Source organism: Salmo trutta, chromosome 3, assembly GCF_901001165.1.
Source record: "Salmo trutta chromosome 3, fSalTru1.1, whole genome shotgun sequence".
Classification (NCBI taxonomy): domain Eukaryota; kingdom Metazoa; phylum Chordata; class Actinopteri; order Salmoniformes; family Salmonidae; genus Salmo; species Salmo trutta.
Genome location: NC_042959.1, coordinates 26,138,826 through 26,157,291, shown reverse-complemented (window position 1 = coordinate 26,157,291; position 18,466 = coordinate 26,138,826). Strand labels below are relative to the sequence as shown.

Here is an 18,466-nt window from a genome sequence, read left to right as displayed (position 1 = left end):
AATAGCAATTAGTTGGGTTGATCCATTTTGTTGACAGGTTTTGACCTTTAAACACTCACTAAATACTTATCACCCGCTGACTTGAAGGTAAGGACTTCAAATCAAAGTGTTTACCGCCTTAGGTGGGTTGACTAGGTCATGAGGTTGGAGGACTGTGGTGTGGCATCGACACAGGGGTACAATCTCATAGAAGATTATTTTTGGATGTGTTTTTAATTTGTTGTTGAAGTTCTAAAATGGTTACGCGTTTATAGAAACTTCTTTCACTGTATGCGCAGCTGTATAACAATTCTTTTTAACATGCTTTCCCGTCTTCAATACTGAAAGTTGGGAGTATGGTTTGAGTCAAGCACTCTGGCCAGGTTCTCCAAGTTTTGCAGCAATGCTATCAGGGGCGCAACTTTGTTTTTAGAAGTGGCAGGGACATAATTGTATTATTATTATTTTTTTTTATCTAGTCGGATAAACACTCCAAACAGCCTACCCGACGCTCGGAGGCGCCCGCATGGTCCTTAAGGACACCGTTGCCTCATTTTGTATCACATTCCAATGATAAAACTGTGGGGGTGGTGGACAAAAATGCCATTTCAGAATGTGGGGTGGACATGTCCCCCCCCGTCCCCAGTGAAAGTTGCACCCCTGAATGTTATGCCACATTACCAACAACAGCTCCTTAATTTGGTAATTACAGCAACCCAACAAACAATTAAGGGGTAATTTCATTTCGATGCAGAAAAACGTCAAGAGCTGACAACAAATCAATCATATCACTCAGCATTGGTTTGAAAGCATAAATAAGCGCCCAACATTAGCCTCTGCTGTCCAAGTGACTCTTAATATTCTGCCAAAGATACAAAATGGGTCAGAAAACTAGAAGTATGTGGCTCATGGACCAGTGTTATGAAATTATTGTTTTTACTACATCATGACACTTTTTGGCAGTTGTGTTTTTCACCATCCATTAACCTGGAGCCTGAGAGTAATTGTTCATAATCATTAAGAGGAGTTTAGTGAGGCGTGCAAATACATCATGAAAACTATAACATGTGTTAACAACTAGTGACGAGTGAGCCATAATGTGTGTTGGTGGTTTTGGACTATTTAAGACCTCTGTTGAACTGAGAGGGGGAAATATCATCATTAGTGTATTGAAGCTAATGAATATGTTAATATGTTCTGCATGTATCGCAGTGCTCTGAGATGATTTGTCGAGGAGCAACAGTTTAATTATCACCTCACACTCACATTACCTCTTTCTCTCTCTCACACACACACACTGTGGCCCCCAGCTTCAAGGCACACGCACCTACACACACTGTGGCCGCCGACTTCAAGGCAAAGCCTAGATGCCGTAAATGACTCCAAGCAAACAACGTGTGATGGGGGACAAATTACAAAATGCTTCCCTTTTCTTCAAGGCAACGCTTCAAGGCTCTCTCTCCTTCTCTTTCAGCGACACTCTTCTGGGCACTGTCTCCATCACCCTATTGCACAGCGAGGTGTCGCGACCCCGTGGTGACCTGCTCCTGACTAGCCAACGTTACGCCGCGGGACTCCGGGGGCCCAGGGCCAAAGAGCCAAGCCAACAGTGTGAAAGGGGCCGCCAATATACTAATGGGGTGGGGTTGATTCCTGGGAGATGAGAGGAAGAGGCTGTCCCCGCCTCTTCACACGATCGTTGGGCTGTGACTTGGAGTGAAAAGGGTCTGGACAGCTTATACGAGCCACTAGGCCCTCTTCGGCCATCCCCTCACCTTGAAAATTCAATAGGATGCAGATGCCCCCCGAAACCCCCCACCCTATATGTTCGTGTCGGAGATGAAAGTGGGAAGCGAGGGGGAGAAAGGAGGTGGCGGGGGGGTTCTTGCACTAATGTAGTACATTGGGCTTCACTTACAGACACTGCCAAGTTCTTTTGTCAAGCTTAAAGGCCTGCTAGGTCCTTTGAACCCCTGGCTCACCGCCCTCGGATAGCTTTTTCCACCCCACCTTTTTTTCCTACCGTCAATGAGATATTCTCCACATTCCTGATGACCGTCTGGACACAGTCTCAGAAACATCTACTGGTAGTGGTGATGGTGGAAAGCCGCAAGGCTTTTTGTAGCAAATTCTCATTCGCGGCTGTGGGGTTTAAACCAAGACCTTAAGCTTACCTGCTTGTTCTTTTCTTCACTCAGTCAGTTCAGTAGCTGTGGGTAACCTAATCCTAACTCTTGAGTTGCTGGCTTGACTGCCCATCTCCCCCTCCTCAGAGGGATTGAGACAGCTCCCCATTCATAAAGCTCAACTCTAGTCATTGTCAACCAGTCGGCCCAACCTTCCAACCAGTACAATTCTCAATGGTTAGTCACAATTCTGACCAAACTTCATAGCCCCTTTGTGTAAATGCTAAATGGACTTTCCAAGAATAAATCTGACATAAGTCGTAGTTTGTGTGGCTTAATGTGACTGATTAGAGTCAACGGTCAATGTATCCTCCCTCCTAAAATAAACGATGGAATGGAAAAGTTACTCCATGTGCCATACATATCTGCTGTGACGTGGTTCTACCGTGGAAATGTGGAGGTAAACAGTGTGCTTCTGTTGAAGCTTGCCACAAGTGTCACACAGGTGAGCACATCAAAGACACAGCTCTGTTCACTCTGTGCCATAGCTCTTCATTCATACTTTCAAGGCATTGTCACAAGCCTGTGCTTTAAAGGTGATGAGTGACTACTCAATGCTGGCTCCTTTGTGCAGTTTTGTAATTATTGTTTATTATGCCTGTGGTTTTAGGCACTTTTCAACCAGCTTCATATTGGACTGCCAGCCAATGCTTCAAACATAGTATTTTGTTGATTATAACTTACTTTGGATGTACACCAAATGGAAGCCCCAGGTCAATCTAATCATCAGATGTGCACCCATTGTGTGTTTATTTAACGGTTCCTATCATAAATTATTATATTTTGTGCAATTAGGGTTTTTGAATTTCGTCAATGGAGGACATCGTTTATTATTGTAGTTTTGAAATCGGATAATACACATGCATTGTACATAGGTACAGAATTGCATAACATTTGTTGCAATTGCCTATTTTGGAATTATACTGATTCACACAGTCACCCTTATTCTTACAAGCTATTCAAAGTGCAATCCACTATAGTTTCAATTGATACCACTAACTCTATAGGGAAATGTTAAACCCAATGAGGATGGAATGCTGTAGTTCCCGTTGTAATAGGACAATAAATGAGACTCACACAATGGTCCTAAGTGGCGGGAGGGATGTGGGGTCGTTCCACTGCGAGTTCAGAGGGCCTCGTAAACACATTCACACCTCTCTTTCATTTAAATGCGGGATAAGTTATAGCACATTATTGAAAAATCGAGTTCCACAACAACCTGCATTTCAATGCTGTCTGGGAGAGCTAAGCCCAATCCACAAACGACGCGGCCTCCAATATAACCACAAAACAAGGGAAGCCGAAAAGTGTAATTGTGTTCTGAAAATACGACTCAGACACACTCTTTCTCAACTCTAGACAAAGGTAATACAACAAAACATCAGCAAATATATATCTAATAGCAATAAATATAATAAACTAATTAGTGATGGGTACGCCGTTAATAATAATGGAAAATAATACGGGGGAAAAACTGATTTATGAATAAAACAAAATGTGATTCAAAACTTTTCTTTTGAAATCCTGTAGGTCTATTGTCCTTAGTAGGGCCGGCAGGTAGGCTAGCGATTGAATTGGGCCAGTAACCAACCAAAAGTTCGCTGGTTCGAATCACTGAACCGACTAGGTGAAAAATCTCTCGCTGTGCCCCTGAGCAATGTACTTAAATCGCTCTGGATAAGAGCGCCTGCTAAATGACTAAAATGTAAAGTAGCCTAGGCTATTTTTGTGACCTTGAAATAGGCCTAACCCTGCATTTAACGAAATATCCCTTATCGAATTGCTCCAAATAAAATGTATATACAGAAGTTTCTAAAATGTTGAAAACAAGTCATCAATTCGTTAGTCCGTCCTTGTAGCCTACCAACTCCCTCCCAAGCACCATCAATTATGACTAGAGGAAAACATTCTCCAAACTGATGGTCTCTCAAAAATTACCCTATCAGGTGCACACCGCTGACAAGTTTCCACCCACCAATGAAAAAAAACCTCACTGTTCCCAAATCCATAGCCGCAGACACTCTACTGACAGGCATTACACCATCGCCCCTGCTACGAAGGTCTTCCGCTGCGTTTGATTCAGATGTCATATTTATACTCTCTGGATATCACTGAAGTTTTATCACAACGTGAGGTATACCCCATAACTTTTTTTAATGTTCCTATTCAATTTTACGCACGTATCCTCTTTAGCCCCTTTCCCACTGTGGAGTCGGAAGATTAACATGATCCATGCAAAGTGTAGATATCCCCAGGTACGCACGGAATTGAAATACATCTGATCTTTGGAGCAGCACCTTTGGAAGCAAAAGGGGTGCGCGCAATGGATTTTTAAACAAGGGGAAATATACTAAGCAATGGTTGCAAATTGAATATTTCCGCGCCCAGCAAGATACCACTGTCTACACAGCCCGTGAGAGCGGAGCGAGGAGATTTGGAGGGGGACAAGAAACAATAGGCTATATTTTTTCCTCTGGATCATTTTTTTTACAAGGAAGCACCTAATGTTGCATTCAGTGACATTGTTGCACTCCAGTTATTTATCATTACACTGGGATTCAAAGGCACCTCCGGAATTGTTCGCGTAGTTTAAGGACGCTGGCGGGTCTATCCTCTACTTCTCCCGGGGCTTTAAAACTGTGGAAACAGGTGTATTTCAGCCAGTCAAGATGTCTCTTCTGCCTTCGAGGTTCATATACCTGTAAGGATTCCATCTTTCTATTCCTTTCGTTTCTCAAAACACGTACATTCTTACCAATAGAAGTCGCTAAAAGCTAGTTACTACCCTTGTCATCCATTTAGGCTATGGTGTTTATATTTAATGTAATTGCTTGTGATTAACCCCCTCCTCCCCTTCTCTCTCCAGGTGTTTACATTTTCTGGTCCTCTATTTCCAGCTCCAGGTAGGTTGATTCGATTGTTCAGTTTTTTGGATAGTGTGTGTGTGTGTGTGTGTGTGTGTGTGTTTGTGTGTGTGTGTGTGTGATTTTGCGGCACCCATTCTGGATTTATTATGAACAAATCGTTATCATATAATTGGATACTTGCAAACTGGAAAATATTGTGGTTAGGCGCGCTGGTTCTTTTTCTGAGCTTTGTCTTGTTACTTTTTAATATGACTTTAATTACATAAGATTAACACAAATCCCTAATTAAAGTTGTATTGTTAATTTAACAAAAATACAAGCATAGTAACTATACCCTTAAATATGACATTTATGGTAAGCAAATAGTTTTGTAATGTAGAAGAAACGATCCTACTGCGCACCTTACTCTAATGAACGAGGAGTCCTCGAGTGCATCAGATAAGCGCACAGCGCACCATTGAGCCAGGCAACCAGCGTTGAGGCATGGAGAAAAAAACTGACATGTAGCCTGAAGAAATTTAAAGACATTTAGATCAGGATCATTTGCGATTTTGATCATTTTCAGTGTCGTGGATCTATTTGGTAATAATATAAACTCCACGAATCGCGCGCCTTTTACGCATGCGATTGCTTTGTTAAATTGGTTGTCTGTAGCTTACCTTTCATGCAAAACTCAAGTCAAAATCCACATGATGTATTATTATGTAAAGTAACATTCTGCACGGTGTTAGATTCAATTTCTTAACTTTAGCTTAATATTAACAATTCGTGTATTTCCGTTTTGGGCATGATTGTAGGCTATTGGTTATTTTTTGGTCATGATATGTGACATATGAACATGAATGTAAAACATCTAGACATTTGACATGATTTTTTGGTTTAAATGAATGTCGGATATAACGGGTAGTTAGGAAACCACCATGTTATATTGCTGGATACAGTGAGAGGCAGCGGTTAGCCCACATCCTGCTTCATGCCTCTGTTGTTGGGGTTAGTTTTATAGTCTAGTCAGTATCATATACCGAGTTGATGCCAATCAAACCTCTCCGGGATTACAGAGAACTACTAGAATTGTTTCACCTTTTTCAGCCTGTCTCCAATTTAAAGCATATGTGAAAATTAAAACAATATTGCTGTCTATTTATACAGGGCTAAGTAATTACATACAATGCACCCAATCCTTTCCCCTCTGATTGACGTGATAAGATGTCATGAAATCTAGTTTGAAATCTTAAAAAATACTTGGGATTAAAGGTTTTCAAAAAAACAAAACACTCATGCCAACCTAATTATTGATGGAGAGGCCAATCCATCCAATGAGGCAGCAATAGATGAAGACAGAGAGTAGAATCCCTCCTTTTACCTCTTGGATTTCACATCTCTGTCAGAGACACCACATCTCTGTCAGAGATGTTCCTTAATACATGTGTCAAGGGATCATGATTATAAAACCTGGCATTCCCATTTCATAATAAAAGGGGACATTTTACAAAGACACCACTAAAAATCGAGACACAACTGGGTAATGTGAGGGTTTGTGCTCTGATTGTTCCAAAGGAATTGGGACAAACATGCTAAAGTGTTACTGTCTGATTTCTCCCCTGTCCAAGACAGTAATACAATACTAGTGTTTAAATTCTGATATAGTTCTTGCTTTGTATGACTAATTGCTTCTGTAATGAAGATGTAGGCCAGAAGGAAGTCTCATAGAGGCTTTGCTGAAGACAAACCCCTCAAGATAGACCAATACAATTTTGTAGCACAACCTTGATGGCAGGTAGACTGTGTTTTACAGATAGTAAAGCGTATCTGAGATGCAAGGGGGCTAAGCTTCCCAGTGAAGATGGTGCCAGACTTTTGAAGTTTCAACCATATCCATTTTCGGGCCGTCTTTGAAAAGGGAGACGGCTCGATAAAAAATGTTGTCGATTGCATTAACCTCAGCCCTCTGCAGAGGCTTGCCTTTTTTCCTCCATGTGAAATGCAACTGTCTACAAAACAAACCTTTATGTTTGTTTAGAGATGGAGAGATTTGGCACAAATCCCTCAGCAGTAGTTATCCCCCCCAAAAATGTTTTAGTTCATGCTGGCTTGGTGGTTAGCTTTTGGGGTGGGGGGGGGATAGTATGACCTAGGTTGTGGAGAGTTTGGGATGCTCTATTTAGATGCTCTATTGGTTTTGAATGCTCTTGTGTTGTTGTAGAGGCTCTATTAGGTGCTCTATTGGTTTCAAATGCTCTTTTAGTGTTGTAGAGGCTCTATTAGATGCTCTATTGGTTTAAATGCTCTTTTAGTGTTGTAGAGGCTCTATTAGATGCTCTATTGGTTTAAATGCTCTTTTAGTGTTGTAGAGGCTCTATTGGATGCTCTATTGGTTTTGAATGCTCTTTTAGTGTTGTAGAGGTTCTATTGGATGCTCTATTGATTTTGAATGCTCTTTTAGTGTTGTAGAGGCTCTATTGGATGCTCTATTATATGAACTTATGAGGGGTGTCATAATAACGGTTAATGTTCCTCCCCTCTAAACATTGACTCAATTCAAAGGAAGTTTGATAAAGATATTTAAATACGATTTGCTTATTGATTAAGATGCATGTTTTCTTGAGGCAAATTACTTTCTTTTAGTTGAATATTAGAAAGTGATATACAATTGTTTCATATTTTGATTAATATACTTGCGATAGTATTTCCAAAACTAACTGTGTTTCGTAGTTCCTTTAATGTTTGCTGACACCAATTTTTGCTGAGAACAGCCATAACGTGGCTTCAAACAACTGGGATTTGTATTCAGATCAGTGGTTTGTTTTCCCCTTTTGTATTAAAGATTTGTTCTACCGTGAGCATATTTCCCCACTCATTCACTAAATGTCATTCATTTGCTGAGGTTAAAATAACAAGGAGTTGGAGAATGTAATGTGTATATAATTAGCCACCTGAGAGAAGCTACATAAAAGGCCATTACTATGTAATTACCACATGATACAGCTGGGGAACAGGATCTTGGCGTGAATTGAGATTTCAGGGGTTTTGAAAGTGTACATTTTCCTTCCCATCCACATAGGGTTGGGTGACAGGGCGCTCAGGCTGCATGTATTTGGATGTGTTGTCGAAGTCAGCTATTTAAAAAAAAAAGTAGGCCCTTAAGCAACTTGTAAGTGCAGAACAGACCTTTGCATTCATTCTAACGGCGTGAAATATTTCAATGGGGGAGTTTATGTTACGAGATGCTCCCTCCTAGTGTGTTTTTATGGTACGAGCTGCCTCTTGCCATCGCATCCACGTCTCCACTGTGATTTATAGGCCTTACTGGGCCCTAGGGCAGATATATTTTTGATGATAGTGTAACAGGTCTGGATGCTTCAGGTGTATAATTGCTAGTGGCTTGCTTGCTTGTGGAAATGGAATACTGGTTTCTCAGTATGGCCCCAGGCAAATAGTAAATAGCTGCCTCAATGCAAAGACATACAATAATAATGAAGCACGTAGCATGTTGCACTTTTGTTCTCTTCAGCTTCTGCACTAAGTGCCCTTTGAATTTGTTCGCAATGCCGCATAGTTAGATCAGCTTACAACATCCAAGCAGAGCTTCATGACAGAGTACCTAGTAAAAGCTGCTCCGTGAACACCTGTGTCATGTCTTTCTCCTCCAGGAATCACAACAGAGCTCAGCTGATTTTAGGATCTATATCGAGAACCACACGCGGAACCCGGACGACCTGAGCCGGAAGCAGATCCGCATCTACCAATTGTACAGCCGCACCACGGGCAAGCACGTCCAGATCCTGGGCAAGAAGGTCAACGCCAACGGAGACGATGGGGGCAAGTACGGTACGGGAGAATTCCTGTGCACTTCACTTACAGACACTTGAGCCAGTTCCCCTCATCAATGGTCTTTACTGTGGGAATTATCCCATGTCATTGGACCTATTTTGGACCACTACTGGTCAGAGTTTGGGTTACATTTCTAACTAGTGAACTTTGACCCTAACTCCGCTACTTACTGATTGCTTGGTTAAGCCATTAAGATGATGAATAGTGTGGGAATTTGAGGCAAGAAGTATGTCTGCCACAGATAAAGCGCGGCTAGATGTATATATTGTCTTTATTCATTGAATCTCAGCTGTGTTCCTTCCACTGTTCTGGTCAGTGACCATACTGAGGTGGGAATACAGCTGATTGTTGTCATGGGAAGTAATTCTGCGTGATGCCTGGCACAGTGGTTTCCAAGTCTACAGAGGGTCTATCAGTTTCTACATTCACTACAGTTTCTACAGTCACTGTGGGCACGGCACATATTCTATTCAAAGTTGGACGGTGGTCTAGGTGCGTTTGTATGGGAGTGCTTGCCTGTTTGCGCTCACATGTATGATTTGCCAACAAACAGTCAGTCGGCTGTAATGTTGCCGGCCTGAGTCGACCGCACTGTTGTGTCGACTGTGTTCAGTCACAGATATGCTGAGGCGAGGTTTCCTCTCGTTGCTTGTTAGAGCTTGAGTGGAAGCAGATTCAATGTTTCCCATGAAGACTTGCCAACCCTGCCCCCTCAGCCCCAGTACCTGGCACCTGTGAACTCCCTGACACTGATTTAACAGGAGGCTTGGGAAGACACTCTTCTCTCATCTCTGCACTAATCCTCACTCAGTCATAACAGCAACCGCACAATGGAGGGTCAGAAAGCACGGCTGAGAAATGGAGCCGCAGCTACAACAAGGTCAGCTACCCCACATATACACGCGGATAAGAGGGAGTTATAATTCTCCTCAGGCAGGAGTGCTTGCCTTCAAGAAATGTGGTATATATAACGTGTCACATGCAATCCCACATAATTGATGTCACCATTTGTCCAACTAGGATAGCATCTTATATCTATATCTAAATGCATATGTGTTTGTAAAAATGTGTAAAACTCCATGTCAGTGCTGGTAAATGTGTTTTAAAGGCAGTTGTTGCACCTGTAGTTTCCAGTTGCACTGCACAAGTCCTCCCTCGTTTGAGAGCCAGCACTAAAAATGCTGTGGGGCTTCTATAGCTTGGCTACAGTGAGCAACACTACACTAAAACCACTTCAAGCCAGGCTATCACAGTACAGCTTGCTTTTTACCTTTGTAGTATGAAAGGGATGGAAGAGGGGCAGCTAAGTGGGGGCTTGTGGCGCTCTCTGTCCCAGCTTCTCCAACTCCTCTCAGGAGCTCCATTGTATTTCTCAAACCAGGCCTCCTGTGAATTCAGAGAAATCTCACCACTGTCATTTTATCCTCTTTTCTCCCTGGTTGAGAGAGAGGGATGTCTTCTTCCCTCTCTCTCGCTCAACGTCAGTTCTCAGACGAGTTTCTCACTCCCCTTCCCATCCAAGATTTATTAAAGGGACAATTTTGGAGATGCCCCTCCCTACACCTCCTGGCTCCCCCCTCGTGCCTCTGTTCCCTTGAGTGCCACTGAATAGACCAGTGTGTTAAACAGATGGATCATCTTTAACTTTTTGATTGAGTGAGCACAGACTAAAGAGAACCTGAAACCTAATCCTGAGGGAGCATAACCCCTCCAAAATGTTTGGCAGATCTCTTGCATGCGAGGAGCGAACAGAAACAAAGCTGACCCCACAGGGGTTAAGGCTGTGACAGAGCAAAAGAAGCCGCTGGTGTGCTTGTTTACAATGGATCATTTCAAATGTAACGGCAGCTTACCATTTTGTTTTGGCACATATGTTGTTGTGTAAACTTTATCACTGTGGGAAGATGATACTGCATTGGTTTCTACCTCTCTGGGGTTTATAGTAAATGATCAAACAAATATTTTATTGCTTAACACTGTTCACGGACTGTATCAACTCAATGCATGTAAGTGTTTGAAAATAATTATCAAGTTGTGTTTCTCTTTCACCGTCTAGCTCTTCTTATTGTTGAGACGGAAACCTTTGGGAGCCATATTCGAATAAAAGGGAAGGAGAGTGGGCATTACATCTGTATGAACAAGAATGGCAAAATAGTTGGAAAGGTAAGCATATCCTTGGTTGTCACTCTCTTGCCAGAGAACGAGGAAAATCTAACTCAATGAAATACAATTGGGCCTATTCTATTTTCTCGTGTTTTCCAGAGATAATATCAGAGAACACCTAAAGAGACACTCCAGTGTGCACATTACTATACCTAACCATAGAAACATGGTTTCATGTGTGCTTAAGTTTCCTTTTTAGAAAGACTAAGACATTCATAATAATACACATCAATGTATGAAGAATCCACAGATAACTGCCCAAATAATGGAAACACTTGAGTAAATGAGGGATATAAAGTATGTTGAAAGCAGGTGCTTCCACACAGGTGGGGTTCCTGAGTTAATTAAGCAATTAACTTCCCATCATGCTTAGGATCATGTATAAAATGCTGGGAAGGCCATTATTTTGGCTACCATGGCTATGCCCCCATAGGATGACAATGCCCCCATCCACAGGGCACGAGTGGTCACTGAATGATTTGATGAGCATGATAATAATGTAAACCATGGCCGTGTCAGTCACCAGATCTCAACCCAACTGAACACTAACGGGAGATTCTGGAGCGGCGCCTGAGACAGCGTTATCCACCACCACCAACAAAACACCAAATTATGGAATTTATTGTGGAAGAATGTTGTCGCATCCCTCCAATAGAGTTCCAGACACTTGTATAATCTATGCCCAGGTGTACTGAAGCTGTTCTGGCTCATGGTGGCCCAATGATCTATGAAGACGCTTTATGTTGGTGTTTCCTTTATTTTGGCAGTTACCTGTATGTTCACTTGCCTAACTTACAAGCCATAACGGAGAGTGCTCACTCAGTGTACCCCTGATTAAAAACCCTTTGATAAGTAACCCGTGCCTTTCTTTTGACACTTCATCAGTCAATTATAGACTGCAATCCTCACAATGATCACAATGCTTTGAAAGTCCAATGCCCACATAGGAGGAACGCCATTGCAATTATACCTCTTGTTCACCAGGTGGCGCCATGTAAAATAGCAGCATGTACACTCCCCTCTGTATTTATTTGAACAGTGAAGCTAGAATTATACATTTGGCCCGACACTAGAGCATTTTGGATTTGAGATCAAATGTGTTATATGAGGGGACATTACTGAATGTTACCTTTTATTTGAGGGTATTTTCATACTTATATTTTATCGTTTAGAATTTACATCACTTTATATATCGAGCCCCCCCATTTTAATTTTTTTTGTTCATAAGTATTTGGACAAATTAACTTATAGTGTATTGAAGTAGTCACAAGTCTAGTATTTGGTCCCATATTCCTAGCACGCAATGTCTACTTCAAGCTTGTGACTTTACAAACTCGTTGGATGCATTTGCAGTTTGTTTCAGTTTCGGATTATATTTTTCCCAATAGTACCTGAATGGTGAATAATGTTTTGTGTCATTTTGGAGTCACTTTTATTGTAAATAAGAACAGAAGATGTTTCTGAAAACTTCTACATTAATGTGGATGCTACCATGATTACGGATAATCCTGAATGAATCCTGAATAATGATGAATGACATTAAGATCATAAAGATCATACCCTCATGACACGCTGACCTCTCACCATTACCAATAACAGGGGAGGTTAGCATTTTTGGGGTGGTATGATCTTTGTTCATCTGTAACTTTCTCACTCGTCATTATTCATGATTCATTCATGATCATAATCATGGGAGCATCCACATTAATGTAGAAGTGTTCAGAAACATCTTCTGTTCTTATTTACAGTAAAAGCGACTCCAACATGATACATTATTCACCATTCAGTTCTTATTGGGCAAAAGATCATCTGAAACACAACCAAAACAAGCTGCAAATGTATCCGACAAGTTTGTAGAGTCACAAGCTTAATGTAGTCATTGAATATGGGACCAAATACGAAACTTTTGACTACATTAATACATTATAAGTGAATTTTGTCAAAATACTTATGACATCTTAAAATGGGGGGTCTAGATATATAAAGTGCTTTTATTTCTAAGTGGAAAAACAGATATGTATGTAAATACCCTGAAATAAAAGGTGACATTCTGTACTGTCGCCTCATATAAAACTTTTAGGGCTCTATTAAATCCGATCCGCTCTACCCAACATCTGCATCGTGGTTGTTTTGGTGGTGTCGGAGGTAGAACTGCTTTAGAACTGCCAAATCCACAAGTGGCTCCTGGCATTATACCTAAAGCGGACATTGCCATTGGCTGCACGGAGTTGCATTAAAGGGATACGTCAGGATTTTGGAAATGAGGCCCTTTACTTCCCCAGAGTCAGATGAACTTGTGGATACCATTTTTATGTCTCTGTGTCTAGTATGAAGGAAGTTAGAGGTAGTTTCGCGAGCCAATGCTAACTAGCGTTAGAGCAATGGCTGGAAGTCTATGCGTCCCATAGAAACTACCTCTAATTTCCTTCACATTGGACATAGAGACATAAAAATGGTATCCACGAGTTCATCTGACCAAAATCCCGAAGTATCCCTTTAAGAGAAATCTCATGCAGCCTTGTTTACAAGTTAGAACACAGGATTGTGACATGTGATCTACACCTCCATTAGGCTGATGGAAATCCTCATTGTTTTGTCTAATGATTTTCAATTTGAGCGTAATTATTTCTATATAGCCTACACTTTCTCGTTCTGAACTTCTAAGGCAAGCGGGACTGGTATGGCTCCGTGACAATGATCAAGAGCAGCTGCTCACAGATTTGACAGCTCCAACACCGTTACAACTCAGACACAGCCAAAACAGCTATGCGGGTGTCGGTTATCGCCGGTTAACGCTTGATCTGATTGAGTCTTGCTTCCCTGTCTAAATACATACATAGGGGAGTGTACATCACAAAAAAGTATTATTCTTTTTAAACACACACATAGCTTAAACTTACAAATGCAAGGTGTGAAATGTCTAGTAACGTTTCTCTGTCCTTAAAAGAGCTACAGTGAGGGAAAAAAGTATTTGATCCCTTGCTGATTTTGTACATTTGCCCACTGACAAAGAAATGATCCGTCTATCATTTTAATGGTAGGTTTATTTGAACAGGGAGAGACAGAATAACAACCAAAAAATCCAGGAAAACGCATGTAAAAAATGTTATAAAATGATTTGCATTTTAATGAGGGAAATAAGTATTTGACCCCTCTGCAAAACATGACTTAGTACTTGGTGGCAAAACCCTTGTTGACAATCACAGAGGTCAGACGTTTCTTGTAGTTGGCCACCAGGTTTGCACACATCTCAGGAGGGATTTTGTCCCACTCCTCTTTGCAGATCTTCTCCAAGTCATTAAGGTTTCGAGGCTGAAGTTTGGCAACTCGAACCTTCAGCTCCCTCCACAGATTTTCTATGGGATTAAGGTCTGGAGACTGGCTAGGCCACTCCAAGACCTTAATGTGCTTCTTCTTGAGCCACTCCTTTGTTGCCTTTGCCGTGTGTTTTGGGTCATTGTCAAGGTGGAATACCCATCCACGACCCATTTTCAATGCCCTGGCTGAGGGATATAGGTTCTCACCCAAGATTTGACGGTACATGGCCCCGTCCATCATCCCTTTGATGCGGTGAAGTTGTCCTGACCCCTTAGCAGATAAACACCCCCAAAGCATAATGTTTCCACCTCCATGTTTGACGGTGGGGATGGTGTTCTTGGGGTCATAGGCAGCATTCCTCCTCCTCCAAACACGGCAAGTTGAGTTGATGCCAAAGAGCTCCATTTTGGTCTCATCTGACCACAACACTTTCACCTAGTTGTCCTCTGAATCATTCAGATGTTCATTGGCAAACTTCAGACAGGCATGTATATGTGCTTTCTTGAGCAGGGGGACCTTGCGGGCGCTGCAGGATTTCAGTCCTTCACGGCGTAATGTGTTACCAATTGTTTTCTTGGTGACTATGGTCCCAGCTGCCTTGAGATCATTGACAAGATCCTCCCGTGTAGTTCTGGGCTGATTCCTCGCCGTTCTCATGATCATTGCAACTCCACGAGGCGAGATCTTGCATGGAGCCCCAGGCCGAGGGAGATTGACAGTTCTTTTGTGTTTCTTCCATTTGCGAATAATTGCACCAACTGTTGTCACCTTCTCACCAAGCTGCTTGGCGATGGTCTTGTAGCCCATTCCAGCCTTGTGTAGGTCTACAATCTTGTCCCTGACATCCTTGGAGAGCTCTTTGGTCTTGGCCATGGTGGAGAGTTTGGAATCTGATTGATTGATTGATTGCTTCTTTGGACAGGTGTCTTTTATACAGGTAACAAACTGAGATTAGGAGCACTCCCTTTAAGAGTGTGCTCCTAATCTCAGCTCGTTACCTGTATAAAAGACACCTGGGAGCCAGAAATCTTTCTGATTGAGAGGGGGTCAAATACTTATTTCCCTCATTAAAATGCAAATCAATTTATACAATTTTTGACATGCGTTTTTCTGGATTTTTTGTTGTTGTTATTCTGTCTCTCACTGTTTAAATAAACCTACCAATAAAATTATAGACTGATCATTTCTTTGTCAGTGGGCAAACGTATAAAATCAGCAGGGGATCAAATACTTTTTTCCCTCACTGTATACCACAAATGCAACTGTAGTAGCTCCATCTCTTTCTGGCTTATATGACATACAGAAATGTTCTTTGGCAGTAGGTAAAGTAGATTTTTTAAATGTTTTGCCGTCGTGGAAGGCGGAAGTCATTGTTTCACAGTGTTAGAAACCAGGTGCTAAGGGTCTACCATGTTGTTTTCTTTGCAGCTCAATGGAAGGAACCAGGAGTGCGTCTTCGTGGAAGAATTCTTGGAGAACAACTACACAGCTCTCGTGTCAGCCAAGTACAAAGGCTGGTACCTGGGCTTCAACAGGAAGGGGAGGCCCAAAAAAGGATCGCGGACCACACAAACACAACAGGAAGTGCATTTCATGAAACGCCACCCAAAGGGTAAGGTGGACCCACTGGAAGAGTTTCGTTTCACTACAGTAACTAAGCGGACACGAAGGGCACGTCGCCTAAAACACAACCCCAAAACAAACTGATTGTCCAATGGACAGCACACGCACTGTTGTTTCAAAGGACATGCAATTGTTGCCTTAAAACCCCTTAAAGACTTATGTAAAAAGAACGACGACAAAAAAGAAAAAAAAATTCAAAGAGGTTTTATTTTTATATTTCAGGAACATTGAACATCTCCCAACTGTTGGATGTTGCTGGGTAATTGTTCTAATGTGTCTGTTATTTTATTTATACTGGATAAACTAAGGACGACAAAGGACCCTTATCGCCTCCATCTTCTGCTCCTTTGAATTGCAAACTGAAGGCATCCTTCTGACAATGAGGGTGGAAGCATGCGTTTATCAATGTTATAAAAATCATCCACTAGATTTTATTGGAATACCTGTCAGTTTTGTTTGTGTTACCCCAGACAACATGGATCCCATATTTTCCACTGGAATCGGGACGCCATGGAGACGAAATGGAGAGAGGTGACAATGGCAGGTGAAACAGTTTACCTAGATAACTGCGTAGCTTTGAGTGCAACATCTGACAGTGCCCCCTCTCTCTCCCTCTGCTCCCCCTCTGTTGATACCTTCTGACTCGTGGCCTACTCTGGATGGAATGCGCTCAACACGTCGTGCACGGAGTGATTTCCTTGACATTTTGGTGTGCAACCTATGATTCAGCCGAACACAACATGCTTTGACTAGCCAGACATCAGACAGACGGGGTTGCAGTTTTATCCTGAGTTGATGTGGCTCAGAAGTTAACTGAGACAGAAACACTGACACTGTTACAATGGGAAATGTAATATCCCACCTTTTGCCTTACTTTCCTTAGTGTGGTAGAATGGTTGAAAAAGACTAATGAATACTGGACAGCTTCTCAAACATTGCCGTACAAGTATATGATGTTATCTTATATACATATATTTTGACACAGAGCAAGCTATCTGGTATTATTACCATCTGCATCCACCAATTTACCCTGCTTTTCATAGGCCTACAACCAAAAGGTGGATTGTATCACTGGTTGTTCATGGTGCACCCAAGCACCCATGTTCAAAGAGACATCCCAAAAACTCTTCATCTCTAACATTGTGTTCAATCAAGCCAGTTATATTGTCGAGAGCACTGAATTGTTATAATGCGTACTAGGAAAGGTATATATTCATCCTACCCACCCACTATCTCCATATTGTAAGACCTAACTCTTAAACCCTGAAAACCATACAACGAGAAATATGCTTATTTTGGATTCGGGGAACAGGTTGCGGCCATCACTAGACCTGGCAACCAGAGGAGTTGTGATCCCTACAGAACAATGTTGACCATTTTACCAGTGACGACAAAGTTCAGCCTCTATTCCTGGGTACAGCTGTAGTAGCCTATATATTTGTCTACCACCTGACAGGTTTTGTATGAGATGCTACTAACAACATGACACATTTATGAATTTTTTTAAATGTATGCAAAAATAATTTTATGACTATTATAAGATATTTATTGCCTTTCTTTGTAAATACAATGTGATGAATTTATTTGGCCTCTGTTAATAAAATGAGGACTATATTTAAAAAAGGTATTCTATGTGTTTATAGTTGTGGGGCAAATCCTGTACATGTGCCTTTTCTCTCCTAGACATTGGGGTTATATAAATTCACTGGTAACTACTTTCCCATATAACTTTAGACTAATGTTGTAGCTATCACTTAGTCAGACATTGAGTACATTCCCTTCTCTGCATACTGCCAAGGTATGCATTTTCATATACAAACCTTAAAGTGTGAAGGCTTCTTGTAACAGCAGTAGATTTCTATGTTGAGAAAGGTTGCATTGCGGATTCATCGGAAGAGCTAATCTAAGGATTGGAAATGTGTTTTAATGGCTGACAAGTTTACTATAACCTAACCGTGAACTTTGACGGTACATTAGCTGGTCCATGCTAAGACGTCCTCCAACAGATCTTAGATGTTAGTAGTTACCTTTCATCACCTCATTAATATTTGGATAGAGTTGATGTTTTAGGAATACTGCATGTACTGACTGTAAGGCAATTTTATCTACAAGGAACAAAAGTATTATTATTGTTGTTTTTTTTGGTCCACATGATACAAATATAATTTTTTGTTAATCTAACATCTGAGTTAAGATGTGGGTTTGCAGACAGTGCCCGCATAACCTTTCACATTACGCAAATTGCAATCATAACTGGGATGTCCTAAACTTATAAAATCTGAGATAAATTGCTTGGAATGTTATGTGGACATCAAAGTCAAGGCTGAAAGCCAGGATAAAGAGAGTTTGGTATCATTGAAATTGTGGAAATATGGAGAGATATTTTAGCATTTTGGTGTAGCCAGTACACTGATGGGCTCCTTACTGGCACAACTAAATCAAGAAGGAGGACATTTTGCCATGAGTCCATAACAGTTGAAAGACAAGGAATGTTGAGAG

General features: G+C 41.4%; 1 protein-coding gene across 2 annotated transcripts; it reads left to right on the top strand.

The window, feature by feature from the left end:
- Positions 1–2,043: 2,043 nt before the first annotated feature.
- fgf24 (fibroblast growth factor 24) lies at positions 2,044–17,590 on the top strand. 2 transcript variants are annotated; one of them, XM_029727823.1, is made up of 5 exons: positions 2,044–4,866; positions 5,032–5,068; positions 8,683–8,851; positions 10,920–11,026; positions 15,773–17,590. In XM_029727823.1, exons 1-5 carry the CDS (start codon positions 4,835–4,837, stop codon positions 16,049–16,051), a joined length of 624 nt encoding a protein of 207 aa, XP_029583683.1. In that variant the 5' UTR covers positions 2,044–4,834; the 3' UTR covers positions 16,052–17,590. The 2 variants fall into 2 exon arrangements, with proteins under 2 accessions (XP_029583683.1, XP_029583675.1); XM_029727815.1 differs by having other exon boundaries at positions 2,045–4,866; positions 8,683–8,860.
- Positions 17,591–18,466: the final 876 nt, after the last annotated feature.

Bases quoted from the DNA above. Each gene is read 5' to 3' on its own strand.
- fgf24 (XM_029727815.1), top strand. From the start codon at position 4,835: ATGTCTCTTCTGCCTTCGAGGTTCATATACCT. The intron at 4,867-5,031 runs GTAAGGATTCCA...TTCTCTCTCCAG, and splicing joins CCTTCGAGGTTCATATACCT to GTGTTTACATTTTCTGGTCC. The intron at 5,069-8,682 runs GTAGGTTGATTC...TTTCTCCTCCAG, and splicing joins TCCTCTATTTCCAGCTCCAG to GAATCACAACAGAGCTCAGC.